At 44.6% G+C, this 14,950-nt stretch overlaps 1 protein-coding gene across 1 annotated transcript; it reads left to right on the plus strand.

Annotated features, from left to right (window-relative positions):
• Positions 1-1,213: 1,213 nt before the first annotated feature.
• Positions 1,214-14,649, plus strand: LOC124024603 (retinoic acid receptor RXR-beta-A-like). The gene is made up of 11 exons (XM_046338498.1): positions 1,214-1,407; positions 1,648-1,786; positions 4,455-4,640; positions 5,582-5,605; positions 5,974-6,134; positions 6,499-6,628; positions 10,402-10,528; positions 11,385-11,426; positions 11,526-11,617; positions 11,702-11,807; positions 11,998-14,649. Exons 1-11 carry the CDS (start codon positions 1,267-1,269, stop codon positions 12,143-12,145), a joined length of 1,296 nt encoding a protein of 431 aa, XP_046194454.1. The 5' UTR covers positions 1,214-1,266; the 3' UTR covers positions 12,146-14,649.
• The last annotated feature ends 301 nt before the right edge of the window (positions 14,650-14,950 follow it).

Raw genomic sequence — 14,950 nt, forward strand, 5'->3', positions numbered from 1 at the left:
CATGGCTTCCTTTCCGTGTAAACAACAACAGCATCAAGTAAACGGGGTTTGAGTGTAGGCCTATTACCTCGCATTTGGTCCGTCTCTTGGATTTCGCAAATAATATGCAACTACAAATAGTTATGTAACCTACAACGATGTGCCGAAGGTGTTTCTAGTGAGTATATTGCGTTCCCCCCAATTGTAACTCGCGAAATAATATTTTTGAGGCCAACATTAGCATTAGTTAACTAGACAGCTAACGTTAGCTCGCTGGCTAGCTAGCTACCACCAATGATTTTGAAACAGCTAGCTAGCTGGCAAGTTATCTAGCGAAACATGGTGTGAGTTTTTAAACGGTTGATGCTTGCTGTGATATTTAATTGCTTACAATCATCGTATACATTTGTTTAGTTTACATACAGTAGCTACGTGCTAGCTAACTAAAGTTAGCTAACGTCTGGTCTAATTTGCCATTGCTTTCTAAACCAGAAGTACATATTAGCTTTTTTTATCATTGCCAACGCTGGATTAAAGTGATCTCTCATTTGTCCACTTGGATGACACCAGTGTTTATAAAAATGTTTAGCTAGCTAAAGTCAACTGACCGTCTTAAATGTAACTACCTAGCGAGGCAACTCGTTAGCCAACTACCGAACATAGCTAGCTAGCTACGACATTTGTTTTATTTTAGCTAGCTAGTAACTAACGTTAGTAATGTGGAGGAAGGCCTGTCAAATCTAAGGTCAGTTGATACGATTAAGGAGTATTTATCATTATTACAGTACCGGGCATACCCCATTCCATGGTAGCTAGCAAGCTAACATGTCAGTTATTTAGGCCTTTCTAGTTTTAATTAAACAGTTTAACGTTACCTAGCTAGTTAGCAGGGACAACCTAACTAGCTAGCTACTGGTAAATCAAATCAAATGTATTTATATAGCCCTTCGTACATCAGCCGATATCTCAAAGTGCTGTACAGAAACCCAGCCTAAAACCCCAAACAGCAAGCAATGCAATGCGGGTGTAGAAGCACGGTAAGTTGTTAGATCAAATAATTACCAGTGAGAATACTGAATGTCTTACAATCAGCTGAATATCTTCAGCTGTCTAAGTAGCTAGGGGCCTACAAGTGGCATTTATGTGAATACATTTCGCTGGCCACATGATGATGTAGCTAGTCTTGAAAAATAGTTATCAATTGTGATAATGTAACCTTCAACCCCAACAGATTATTGTCCTTCAGACAACTCAACATCCTCCTCTCCGCTGGGTAGCTCAATAGCCATGTCATCGCATCAGCCCACCAGTTCAGCCTCCAACAGTCCCACCAGCACCTTTGGCTCGCCTTTCTCAGTCATCAGCCCCTCACTGGGCTCCCCTGGTGTGGCACCCTCCATGGGTTATGGGCCTATTAGCAGTAGCCAGGTGAGAAACACACCCAGGGTCCTTGTTTTGCTTTCATCTTTGCATTTAAATGATCCTACTCTGTATGTGTTTATTCTCTTGCATTATTTCCAAGCTCAGACTAGTGCTGAAGTTTGTTGCTGTGCACAGAAAGGCTGACATTTAGGCTAGCCTACGTAGCCTAGATGTTTATTTTTTTTAATCAGTCATGATAACAGCATTGTTATATATTTTTTTCTTCCACTTTTTGTTTGTGCACAGATCAACTCTACAATGGGGATGCACTCAATCAGCAGCTCGGATGATGTCAAACCCCCGTTTGGCTTGAGGCCTATGTCTGCACACAGCCCTGGGATAATGCTCTCCCAGAAACGCATGTGTGCCATCTGTGGAGACCGCTCTCCTCTGGTGAGTGCTGTGCACTAAGAGCAGGGTTAGTAGAGGTGAAACGTCGGGCCGGGGACTTATTTTAAATCCCAGCAAATTCAGAGAGGATAATCCTTTTTGTCAGCTGTCTTCAGCTGTGTGTCCTGACCTCTCCCCATCAGTCTAACCAATGTTCTTTACTGGCCTGTTTCATTCTATGTCACTATAGAAACAATAAAGGCACATGAAACGCTGCAGATTCATTAATTAGTGAAGCTCTACGTAACTGCTCATCAAAAAACAAAATCTGTCCTCATTCCTACATAGTGTATACCATTACCGCGGTAATATCACGCTACCAAAACATCATGATACTTAGAATACCGTAGTACTGTTTCATATGATACTACTGACTCTTTCAGCCCTCTAAAGAATGTGCCTGTTATTAAATGTTTATAAAGTCAGTTTTGTTTATAAATTTAGTTGAATTTTAGAAATAGTCACTAGTCTCTTGTATGCGCAGGTCACGTGTGGCAGCTGTGACCTGTGCATACTGCTTCTCTTAGCTTTCCCTACCTGCCCGCCCCTCACTCACCTGCTTCTCTTAGCTTTCCCTACCTGCCCGCCCCTCACTCACCTGCTTCTCTTAGCTTTCCCTACCTGCCCGCCCCTCACTCACCTGCTTCTCTTAGCTTTCCCTACCTGCCCGCCCCTCACTCACCTGCTTCTCTTAGCTTTCCCTACCTGCCCGCCCCTCACTCACCTGCTTCTCTATGCTTTCCCTACCTGCCCACCCCTCACTCACCTGCTTCTCTTAGCTTTCCCTACCTGCCCGCCCCTCACTCACCTGCTTCTCTAAGCTTTCCCTACCTGCCCGCCCCTCACTCACCTGCTTCTCTTAGCTTTCCCTACCTGCCCGCCCCTCACTCACCTGCTTCTCTTAGCTTTCCCTACCTGCCCGCCCCTCACTCACCTGCTTCTCTTAGCTTTCCCTACCTGCCCGCCCCTCACTCACCTGCTTCTCTTAGCTTTCCCTACCTGCCCGCCCCTCACTCACCTGCTTCTCTTAGCTTTCCCTACCTGCCCGCCCCTCACTCACCTGCTTCTCTTAGCTTTCCCTACCTGCCCGCCCCTCACTCACCTGCTTCTCTTAGCTTTCCCTACCTGCCCGCCCCTCACTCACCTGCTTCTCTTAGCTTTCCCTACCTGCCCGCCCCTCACTCACCTGCTTCTCTTAGCTTTCTTACCTGCTTCTCTTAGCTTTCCCTACCTGCCCGCCCCTCACTCACCTGCTTCTCTTAGCTTTCCCTACCTGCCCACCCCTCACTCACCTGCTTCTTTAGCCGTGATGGCGAGCGGGGAAGCAGACTCAGACCCTGACGAGTCTTCTGTTGTTAGATTTCTTACATTGCAGCGAGCAATGTTGAGCAGCGAGCAATGTTGATGTACTGTATCATTTCATCGCCTGTTATAACCAAGAGCACAGACCAGTCTGAGTAGACTTCAAGTTCACGGTCATGCAGCTGCTGAGTGTCAGAGAGGGAAATTGGAGGACCGCTTGGCGACAGGCATCCTTGCTGCTTTACAGCAAAAAAAAAGTATTGTCTCTAAAATATGTCCCATATTACCAGAGATGCCTTTTGCGCACATTTCATATAATACAAATAAATAAATTGCGAGCCATTTTAAACTAATACCGGGTTACTAATAATTGTTTTGATACCAAACAATGTTGTTCAGTCATGTTACCTAGCTAGCTAACAACCTGGGTACCTTGGCAGTAGGTTTAGGAGCATTTTGATTGGAACAGGAAGAAGGGGAAAGGGTCTGCTACTCATGAGATGTGCTTCAAAAGGTACGATTCATATACTGTTGGCCTGATGGAAGACTAAACTATATCAACAAATCTATTTCTTTCTGCTACTCCTTCAATTCTGTTTGGTGCTGAACGTTTTTAAAAGTTGGGATCAGTGTGTGTTGTGGGAGACAGCAAGTTATGTGTGTGTGTGTGTGTGTGTGTGTGTGTGTGTGTGTGTGTGTGTGTGTGTGTGTGTGTGTGTGTGTGTGTGTGTGTGTGTGTGTGTGTGTGTGTGCGCGTGTGCCTGTTATCTGAAAAGTTAAGGTTTCATGCAGTGTTTTCCTCTTACTGAGACAATGACTTGCAGATCATTATGCATGTACAGTATATCACTGGAGGTTGGTAGCAGCTTATTGAGAAGGACGGGCTCATGGTAATGGCTGGAGCAGAATGGTATCTAACACATGTTTTCTATGTGTTTGATGCCATTCCGTTTGCACAGTTCCAGTCATTATTATGAGCCGTCCTCCCTTCAGCAGCCTCCACTGATGTATATTCCTCCAGACAAATCACAGGTAGGCCTTTGCACAACTTTGCAAATCAGACATTCTATGCAGTATTCTATTATACAGTGATCAGTGTGACGCTACATTTAATGTGTTGTATTGAGTAGAAGTGTGAATTCTTAGAAAACGGGAACAAGCGTCTGGGGGATGGGGCAAACAGGATTCTAGGTCACTGATTGAATATCTTTTTATTTTTTCATTTTAAATGTGTTCACTGCGGTACTACTTTTATGAGTTTATTCATGTATGAATGTGTGTCTGTGATAAAAAGGTTTTGTTTTTAGCTGGCCTGGTGTCGTATCGTTTTTAAAATGTTGGTGTGACAAGTCTCCCCCTTCCCGCAGGTAAGCACTATGGTGTGTACAGCTGTGAAGGTTGCAAGGGCTTCTTCAAACGCACAGTGCGCAAGGACCTGAGCTACACCTGCAGGGATAACAAAGAATGCCTGGTGGACAAGCGCCAGCGCAATCGCTGCCAGTACTGTCGCTACCAGAAGTGTCTGGCTATGGGCATGAAGAGGGAAGGTAAGGAAGGACTGAACATCTGTCTATTATCATGAAGAGGGAAGGTAGAGAAGGACTGGACGTCTGTCTATTATCATGAAGAGGGAAGGTAGAGAAGGACTGAACATCTGTCTATTATCATGAAGAGGGAAGGTAGAGAAGGACTGAACATCGGTCTATTATCATGAAGAGGGAAGGTAGAGAAGGACTGAACATCTGTCTATTATCATGAAGAGGGAAGGTAGAGAAGGACTGAACATCGGTCTATTATCATGAAGAGGGAAGGTAGAGAAGGACTGAACGTCTGTCTATTATCATGAAGAGGGAAGGTAGAGAAGGACTGAACGTCTGTCTATTATCATGAAGAGGGAAGGTAGAGAAGGACTGAACGTCTGTCTATTATCATGAAGAGGGAAGGTAGAGAAGGACTGAACATCTGTCTATTATCATGAAGAGGGAAGGTAGAGAAGGACTGGACGTCTGTCTATTATCATGAAGAGGGAAGGGAGGGACTGAACATTTGGAGCAGAGCCTAATGGTTTTGGGCCATCCATATTTTTCAACTTTGAGAGTTTGTAGGAGTGCTTTTGAAAGGGCAACATGAAAAAAATTGGAGGGAGCGATTGAGAAATGTGTTTTTATACCTGCAGAATCTCAAACTTGACTACATTTTCTTTAATGAATTACATTTTAAATTGATTTGTGACGTAGACTGTTGTAAAATGGTATAGTTCAAAGGCCAGAATCATTTGATGAAATGCTTGAATTATGTTGAATATAGACCTAGCCCAGTGAAACCTTTGACAATAACTTCTATTTGATCATTGGATTGTGTGGGGGGATGGTACGTTGTTTTCAAAGTCCTTAACAAAACAGGGGTAGAGCATATGGGGGTAGGTTCATATAACTAACCTCTCTCTTCCTTTTCTTTTCCCCTATTCTTTCTCTCCCTCTTTCTATAGTGGTCCAAGATGAACGTCAGAAATGTAAGGATAAAGACATTGGGAGAATGGAGAGATGATAAATTATATGATTGGATGTGGTATTGAGAGAGTGCAATTAAATAACAAATTCTTGGCACACACTGGTAGGCTAATTCTCACAACACATTGGCTAAGAAATGAATGCATTGTTATATGAAAGTATACCAATTTGACCTTTCACCCTGTTTGGATGAAGCCTAACAGGAGTTAAGATGGGCACAACTTCCTCCTTTCCTTTCTTCTGTCACCTTGTCTTTTCTAACCTTGTGACTCCCTCCGCCCCTCTCTCCTATTAACCCACGCCCCTCTTCCTGTCTCCCGTCTCTCCCCTCCTGGCTCTGTGGTGTGGTTGGATGCGTGGCGGGGTGCAGCAGTCCAGGAGGAGCGTCAGAGGATCAGGGAGCGAGAGGAGGGACTGGAGTGCAGCAGTGCTGTGAACGAGGAGATGCCCGTGGAGAAGATCTTGGAGGCAGAGACGTCCGTGGAGCAGAGGGCGGAGCTCCACTCTGATACAGGCTCCGCTGGTAGCTCTGTGAGTATACAGGGCTATACTGTTGACTGGATCAGTATTAGGGTTGCAAAATTCCCGGAAATACCGGTTGGAGGAGTTCTTCTGTGTTTATTCCTAACTCAGGGAGTCCCCCACCTGGAAAAGTTTCCGGAAATTTTGCGGTGTCAGTTAAAGGAGTTATCTGCCTCTGATTCATAGCCTACTACTCAGCTCTTGGGGTGAATATTCTTTAAAAACGTTACATAAACTGCTGTCTCTTTAGCATGGCGTTTAAAAGTGTTTTCTTTCCTACTTGTGATTATTGCATTATTTCTAGCTTCAGCATTGGCTTTTAGGGTCTGTTATTGCAGTTTATGGGATTTTTGTATCTTTTTTTGTGTTTTAGCCTCATGATGCGGTGACAAACATCTGCCAGACCGCAGACAAGCAGCTGTTTGCGTTGGTGGAGTGGGCCAAGAGGATCCCTCACTTCTCTGAGCTGCCCCTGGACGACCAGGTCATCCTCCTGCGTGCAGGTACCATTGTCTGGAGGGAGGGAGACACCAGGAGGCTGGATGTGATATGCACTGTCTCAAAGAATAGAGTTTACAAGTGATGTTCTGTTCCCGTATTCATTCGAGAGGCAACCAGGGTAGTGCATATGATAGTGTACATGTATCTACCAGTGAGGAGCCCAAAACGACTGATCATAGAGAAGGAGCTGCCCCTATTGTGAGATTATTCCTAACCGCTATCAATTGTATTACATGCACATATATCCTGCTATTATAAAACAAGACCATATATATCCTGCTATTATAATACAAGACACATACATTAGAGTGTCTAGTTTGAGAAACAGACACCTCAATCCTCAACTGGCAGCTTCATTAAATAATACCTGCAAAACACCAGTCTCAACGTCAACAAGTGAAGAGGCGAAAAGAGATGGCTCCTTAATTATTTTTTGAATATTTAAAATAATAAGTAACATTTCAAAATAATAAATGGTTTAGCACCCAAATCTGTGAGGGGGGGGGGGGGTGTTTTAATATATACGGTACCAGTCAAAAGTTTTCAGACACCTACTCGTTCAAGGGTTTTTCTTTATTTTAACTATTTTTCTACATTGTAGAATAATAGTGAAGACACAACTACGAAATAACACATAAGGAATCGTGTAGTAACCAAAAAAGTGTTAAACAAATCAAAATGTTTTATATTTTAGATTCTTCAAAGTAGCCACCCTTTGCCTTGATGAAAGCTTTGCACACTCATGGCATTCTCTCAACCAGCTTCACCTGAAATTCTTTTCCAACAGTCTTGAAGGAGTTCCCACATATGCTGAGCATTTGTTGGCTGCTTTTCCTCTGCGGTCCAACTTATTCCAAAACATCTCAATTGAGTTGAAGTCAGGTGATTGTGGAGGCCAGGTCATCTGATGCAGCACTCAATCATTCTCCTTCTTGGTCAAATAGCCTTTACACAGCCTGGAGGTGTGTTCAAATCAAAGTTTATTTGTCACGTTTTTCTGAATACAACAGGTGTAGGTAGACCTTACAGTGAAATGCTTACTTACAAGCTCTAACCAATAGTGCAAAAAAGGTATTAGGTGAACAATGGGTAGGTAAAGAAATAAAACAACAGTAAAAAGACAGGCTATATACAGTAGCGAGGCTATAAAAGTAGCGAGGCCACATAGAGACACCGGTTAGTCAGGCTGATTGAGGTAGTATGTACATGTAGATATGGTTAAAGTGACTGCATATATGATGAACAGAGAGTAGCAGTAGCATAGAAGAGAGGTTGGTGGGTGGGACACAATGCAGATAGCCCGCTTAGCCAATGAGCGGGAGCACTGGTTGGTCGGCCCAATTGAGGTAGTATGTACATGAATGTATATAGTTAAAGTGACTATGCATATATGATAAACAGAGGAGCAGCAGGGGGTTGTGGAGGGCACACAATGCAAAGAGGGGTTGTGGAGGGCACACAATGCAAAGAGGGGTTGTGGGGTGCACACAATACAAATTGTCCGGGTAGCCATTTGATTACCTGTTCAGGATTCTTATGGCTTGGGGGTAAAAATGATTGAGAAGCCTTTTTGTCCTAGACTTGGCACTCCGGTACCGCTTGCCATGCGATAGTAGAGAGAACAGTCTATGACTGGGGTGGCTGGGGTCTTTGACAAATTTTAGGGCCTTCCTCTGACACCGCCTGGTGTAGAGGTCCTCGATGGCAGGCAGCTTAGCGCCAGTGATGTACTGGGCCGTACCCACTACCCTCTGTAGTGCCTTGCGGTCAGAGGCCAAGCAATTGCCGTACCAGGCAGTGTTGCAATGTCTTTACTGTCCTTCGCCAGGGGGCTATTGTATCAGAAATGTCTTCACTGTCAGGGGGCTATTGTATCAGAAATGTCTTTACCAGGGATTCGTCAGGGGGCTATTGTAGCAGAAATGTATTTACTGTCAGGGGGCTATTGTATCAGAAATGTTTTTACCAGGGATTCGTCAGGGGGCTATTGTAGCAGAAATGTTTTTACCAGGGATTCGTCAGGGGGCTATTGTAGCAGAAATGTCTTTACTGTCCTTCGTCAGGGGGCTATTGTAGCAGAAATGTCTTTACTGTCAGGGGGCTATTGTATCAGAAATGTCTTTACCAGGGATTCGTCAGGGGGCTATTGTAGCAGAAATGTCTTTACTGTCCTTCGTCAGGGGGCTATTGTAGCAGAAATGTCTTTACTGTCCTTCGTCAGGGGGCTATTTTAGCAGAAATGTCTTTACTGTCCATCGTCAGGGGGCTATTGTAGCAGAAATGTCTTTACTGTCCTTCGTCAGGGGGCTATTGTAGCAGAAATGTCTTTACTGTCTTTCGTCAGGGGGCTATTGTAGCAGAAATGTCTTTACTGTCCTTCGTCAGGGGGCTATTGTAGCAGAAATGTCTTTACTGTCAGGGGGCTATTGTAGCAGAAATGTCTTTACAGTCAAGGGGCTATTGTAGCAGAAATGTCTTTACTGTCCTTCGTCAGGGGGCTATTGTAGCAGAAATGTCTTTACAGTCAAGGGGCTATTGTAGCAGAAATGTCTTTACTGTCCTTTGTCAGAGGGCTATTGTAGCAGAAATGGCTTTACTGTCCTTCGTCAGAGGGCTATTGTAGCAGAAATGTCTACTGTCCTTCGTCAGGGGGCTATTGTAGCAGAAATGTCTACTGTCCTTCGTCAGAGGGCTATTGTAGCAGAAATGTCTACTGTCCTTCGTCAGAGGGCTATTGTAGCAGAAATGTCTACTGTCCTTCGTCAGGGGGCTATTGTAGCAGAAATGTCTACTGTCCTTCGTCAGGGGGCTATTGTAGCAGAAATGTCTTTACTGTCCTTCGTCAGGGGGCTATTGTAGCAGAAATGTCTTTACAGTCAAGGGGCTATTGTAGCAGAAATGTCTTTACTGTCCTTCGTCAGAGGGCTATTGTAGCAGAAATGGCTTTACTGTCCTTCGTCAGAGGGCTATTGTAGCAGAAATGTCTACTGTCCTTCGTCAGGGGGCTATTGTAGCAGAAATGTCTACTGTCCTTCGTCAGAGGGCTATTGTAGCAGAAATGTCTACTGTCCTTCGTCAGAGGGCTATTGTAGCAGAAATGTCTACTGTCCTTCGTCAGGGGGCTATTGTAGCAGAAATGTCTTTACTGTCCTTCGTCAGGGGGCTATTGTAGCAGAAATGTCTTTACTGTCCTTCGTCAGGGGGCTATTGTAGCAGAAATGTCTTTACTGTCCTTCGTCAGGGGGCTATTGTAGCAGAAATGTCTTTACTGTCCTTCGTCAGGGGGCTATTGTAGCAGAAATGTCTTTACTGTCCTGGGGTCAGGGGGCTATTGTAGCAGAAATGTCTTTACTGTCCTTCGTCAGGGGGCTATTGTAGCAGAAATGTCTTTACTGTCCTTCGTCAGGGGGCTATTGTAGCAGAAATGTCTTTACTGTCCTTCGTCAGGGGGCTATTAGCAGAAATGTCTTTACTGTCCTTCGTCAGGGGGCTATTGTAGCAGAAATGTTGAAATAGCCGAATCCACTCATTTGATGCTCCACTAATGTAGACTAAGTGAGCAACAAGCATTCCATGGGCTATCATTTGATACATGATAGACTCTGCTGGACACAGTAGCAAATGCCCCAGAGGTTGTTGATGAGGTCTCTCCTCCTCCCTTCTCTGATCCTCTCTGCTCTTCCGTCCTGTGTATCTGTCCCGTCCCTTCGGTCTCTTCTCCCTCGTCTGCTCCACTCCTGTCTTCTCCCCTCTCTTTTTCTCTTGTGTGTGTCAGGGTGGAATGAACTTCTGATCGCCTCCTTCTCACACCGCTCCATCGCTGTGAAGGACGGGGTCCTGCTGGCCAATGAGCTACACCGGGACAACGCACACAGTGCAGGGGTGGCGGCCATCTTTGACAGGTAGGCACACAGTGCAGGGGTGGTGGCCATCTTTGACAGGTAGGCACACAGTGCAGGGGTGGCGGCCATCTTTGACAGGTAGGCACACAGTGCAGGGGTGGCGGCCATCTTTGACAGGAAGGCACACAGTGCAGGGGTGGCGGCCATCTTTGACAGGTAGGCACACAGTGCTGGGGTGGCGGCCATCTTTGACAGGTAGGCACACAGTCCAGAGGTGGCGGCCGTCTTTGACAGGTAGGCACACAGTGCAGAGGTGGCGGCCGTCTTTGACAGGTAGGCACACAGTGCAGAGGTGGCGGCCGTCTTTGACAGGTAGGCACACAGTGCAGAGGTGGCGGCCGTCTTTGACAGGTAGGCACACAGTGCAGAGGTGGCGGCCGTCTTTGACAGGTAGGCACACAGTGCAGAGGTGGCGGCCGTCTTTGACAGGTAGGCACACAGTGCAGAGGTGGCGGCCGTCTTTGACAGGTAGGCACACAGTGCAGAGGTGGCGGCCGTCTTTGACAGGTAGGCACACAGTGCAGAGGTGGCGGCCGTCTTTGACAGGTAGGCACACAGTGCAGAGGTGGCGGCCGTCTTTGACAGGTAGGCACACAGTGCAGAGGTGGCGGCCGTCTTTGACAGGTAGGCACACAGTGCTGGGGGTGGCTGCCATCTTTGACAGCTGGGCACAGAGTATGTGGCTAAGTTACCCCTCGGCTCAGACCTAGGATTAGCTTCTCATAACATTAACCACTAATAGGGAAAACGTACAAAATAATAATAGCATAATTACCATAGAGGTATATAATAACAGTGTTGTATTAAATTCTGTGATCATCATCATGTGATAACACGCTGTAATTGACCCCCACAGGGAGAGTGTGCAGAGTGCTGAGGTGGGAGCCATATTTGACCGGTAATAACCTACACACACACACACACACACACACACACACACACCTAGTGTAGATCTATGTAGACCACTCTCTCCACCTCTCTTTCCGGCCTCCTGTAGGGTTCTCACTGAGCTGGTCAGTAAGATGAGAGACATGCAGATGGACAAGACAGAGCTGGGCTGCCTCCGAGCCATCGTCCTCTTCAACCCAGGTGCTCTATTGTTACCATTAGTCCCTCGTACACAATGTTACCTCTGCACCTTTACTGTTAATAACTGTTGTGTCCCTCCCTCAGACGCTAAAGGTCTGTCCAACACCGGAGAGGTGGAGCTCCTGAGAGAGAAGGTCTATGCGTCACTGGAAGCCTACTGCAAGCAGAAATACCCCGAGCAGCAGGGAAGGTAGGCATTCATGTGCTACATGAATTAGTACTAGTATCTCATTACATTTGTATTGTGTGTAAAACAATACATACTAATCTGCTCTCCTGTGGTTGTGCTGCTAACGGACCCTGGAGTGTTGCTGCTGCGTTCATGTAGCTTATTAATGTCCTGTTATTTCATTCCCTCACTCTTCACCCCTCTCCCTCAGGTTTGCTAAGCTCCTCCTCAGGCTGCCAGCACTGCGTTCTATTGGCTTGAAGTGTTTGGAGCACCTGTTCTTCTTCAAGCTGATTGGTGACACCCCTATCGACACGTTCCTCATGGAAATGCTTGAAGCACCTCATCAGTTGGCATAGAGGTGGTAGAAGAGGAGAGGAGAGGTGTTCTGTGGCCGGGGTTAGATAGCTTGGGTCTGGGAATTTGCTGGAGTGGGACTGCACTTTTAGTTCTTTGGGGAATTCAGCATTTTGTCTCACTGCTGTCTGGGTTATGCTATTTAGTTCACCACCACATTGTCTCTTTCAGAACATACATCCCCAAGACTTGTGATCTACAGGCTGGTGCTATATATTAATATAACTTCTTGAATAACTGAGATTAAAAAGTAAAGTATTTTGTAAGAATGGGAACCTTTAGTTCCCGCACTCTGGCTAATCGAAGCTACAATCTGGGTTTCTGTTTTTCTATAACTATATTAATGCTTTTTAGACAAACCCCAAATGATCAAGTTAAGTGATAAGTGATCTCCCCCCGTAACCTGTTTTTAAATGAAGGTAACCTGGATGCAACCAGACTGTCATTCTACCTTTTTTTCATTTTTTAAATTGGAACAAAATCTTTTGAAAAAACTTGAAAAACATGTTTTATTGTCAAATCTTGGGCAAGTACATTACTGTACCAAGCGAGCGCTCACTGTGTAACAGGTCTGACTTTCAGCTCCTAGTGGTTTTGTATCCCTCTCAGATGACCAGAAAGCAACCCGTTAACAATAAACCCGGGATACAGAAGGAGTAGTTGAATCACAAGGGAACATGGAGCAGACTTGTACTGACTGTGTTGACCAGCTTTATTTGTCTAGTAATGTGCTGTTAGCATTGTTTCTCTTTGCTGTTTTGTAAAATGTAATCACCTTGCAGGCAAAAAGGATTGAGCTGCATTGCACATTTTTGCTATGTACTATTTCTACACCATACAATACAAGTCATCAAATGTCTGGCCAGAAAACAGTCTTTTGGTGCTGATATACGACAGACATTTGCCATACTTCATTGCAGCCATACACCAAACTGCAAACACAAAAAATTATGCAAAAAAATTAAAACTAACTCAAATGTTGTAAATGTAGCACTACAAAAATGAATACATATGCTTTCTTTCTGCTTGACAACTTGTCCGTTCTGGGGGTTTTACAAAGTCAATCATTCTGTTAGAAAGGGAATACTCCAATATGTCATTTATCTAAACAATTGTAAGGTACTGTGCAAAATTTGTTCAGGGAAAATACTATATATTGATAGGTTTGAATAATGAGATCAGGAGACAGACACATGATGTAATAATTGATATGTGCCCTTGCTATTAGTTCACCAATTGTATAGAGCAGATCATGTCTGAGGTTGTACTGGATTCCCTAAAGCACTGTTTCTACCTGGTTACAACATCATGTATCCTTTGTCTTGATCATGTCCACATTCTGATTGTGCCCACATTTTCAGACCGGTGTAGATGATTTAAAAAAGGCATTGTGACCAGATCTTCCTGACCACCCCGGAGGTAGTTAGACACACATTGTGACCAGATCTTCCTGACCACCCCGGAGGTAGTTAGACACACATTGTGACCAGATCTTCCTGACCACCCCGGAGGTAGTTAGACACACATTGTGACCAGATCTTCCTGACCACCCGAAGGTAGTTAGACACACATTGTGACCAGATCTTCCTGACCACCCCGGAAGTAGTTAGACACACATTGTGACCAGATCTTCCTGACCACCCCGGAGGTAGTTAGACACACATTGTGACCAGATCTTCCTGACCACCCCGGAGGTAGTTAGACACACATTGTGACCAGATCTTCCTGACCACCCCGGAGGTAGTTAGACACACATTGTGACCAGATCTTCCTGGCCACCCCGGAGGTAGTTAGACACACATTGTGACCAGATCTTCCTGACCACCCCGGAGGTAGTTAGACACACATTGTGTCTGGATATCTTACAAGTGTAGACATATGGACAGTGAATCCATTTAAATCACAATTATAACACCTTCTAAAATATTGACATTTAGCACCTTTGTCTTATGGCATCAATGTGTGTCTTAAAATAAGTAAATAAGAATAGCTCTCAAAACATTTGCATACAGGGAGGGACCAGGAAATCTGGTCACAATGCAATTGGTGGACAGATACAAGACACATTTTACTACCATGTGGAGACAGGTTTCTGAGAATGTGGACAAGATCAGAACAAATGACTGGGGTTTGAACCAGATATAAACAAGGATTCACACATTCAGCTGACTCATCTTTTTGAATTTTTCTGTGCTTTTCTGTAGTAGTAGTTTTTCCTGTTTCCTTTTTTTGAGCTAGTTGTTCATCCTCTCCTCTCTGCTTACAGTTTATAAAAAACACAAACTGTTATCATGTTTAAATATCCATAACACCTGTGGACATAGACGCATTAAACAAGACCAAATAGGAGTTTTGTGTGCTGATCATGTGTGAACACCTGAACAAGGGTATTGGTATGTGTCATGATCCTGTATAGACTCTGGAGCAGTTTAGTGATCCGTGTGGATAAGTGAATTACAGCTTGGCTAATGTGGACTGAAAATAAAGAGGTTCAACTTTTCTTGTCCATTTGAATGTTTCTTTGTGGTTTGTATTGGATATCAACTTCTCACAGACAAAAGAAATGGGGGGAAATCTGTGGCATTGAGAAGTATAAACATAATTGAGATAAACAAAATATATATTTTTTAACATTAGTTTTATACCAATCAATCCCCCACAAATAATCTCACCTTCTCATTGACATTGTTGAAAGTTTATTTTTTTTGCCTTGACATAGTTGGGCTGCAGCACTAGTCAGTCACCACCAGAGGAACCCATACACACTGTCAGCGGTTGTTTCTGTCCTGATTCAGAGCCCTCTGTTG

This window comes from Oncorhynchus gorbuscha, unplaced genomic scaffold (assembly GCF_021184085.1).
Source record: "Oncorhynchus gorbuscha isolate QuinsamMale2020 ecotype Even-year unplaced genomic scaffold, OgorEven_v1.0 Un_scaffold_1947, whole genome shotgun sequence".
Taxonomy (NCBI): domain Eukaryota; kingdom Metazoa; phylum Chordata; class Actinopteri; order Salmoniformes; family Salmonidae; genus Oncorhynchus; species Oncorhynchus gorbuscha.

Coding starts and splice junctions, on each gene's coding strand:
- LOC124024603 (XM_046338498.1), top strand. CDS start 1,267: ATGTCATCGCATCAGCCCACCAGTTCAGCCTCCAACAGTCCCACCAGC. Junction 1,408..1,647: donor GGCCTATTAGCAGTAGCCAG/GTGAGAAACACA, acceptor GTTTGTGCACAG/ATCAACTCTACAATGGGGAT. Junction 4,641..5,581: donor TATGGGCATGAAGAGGGAAG/GTAAGGAAGGAC, acceptor CTCTTTCTATAG/TGGTCCAAGATGAACGTCAG.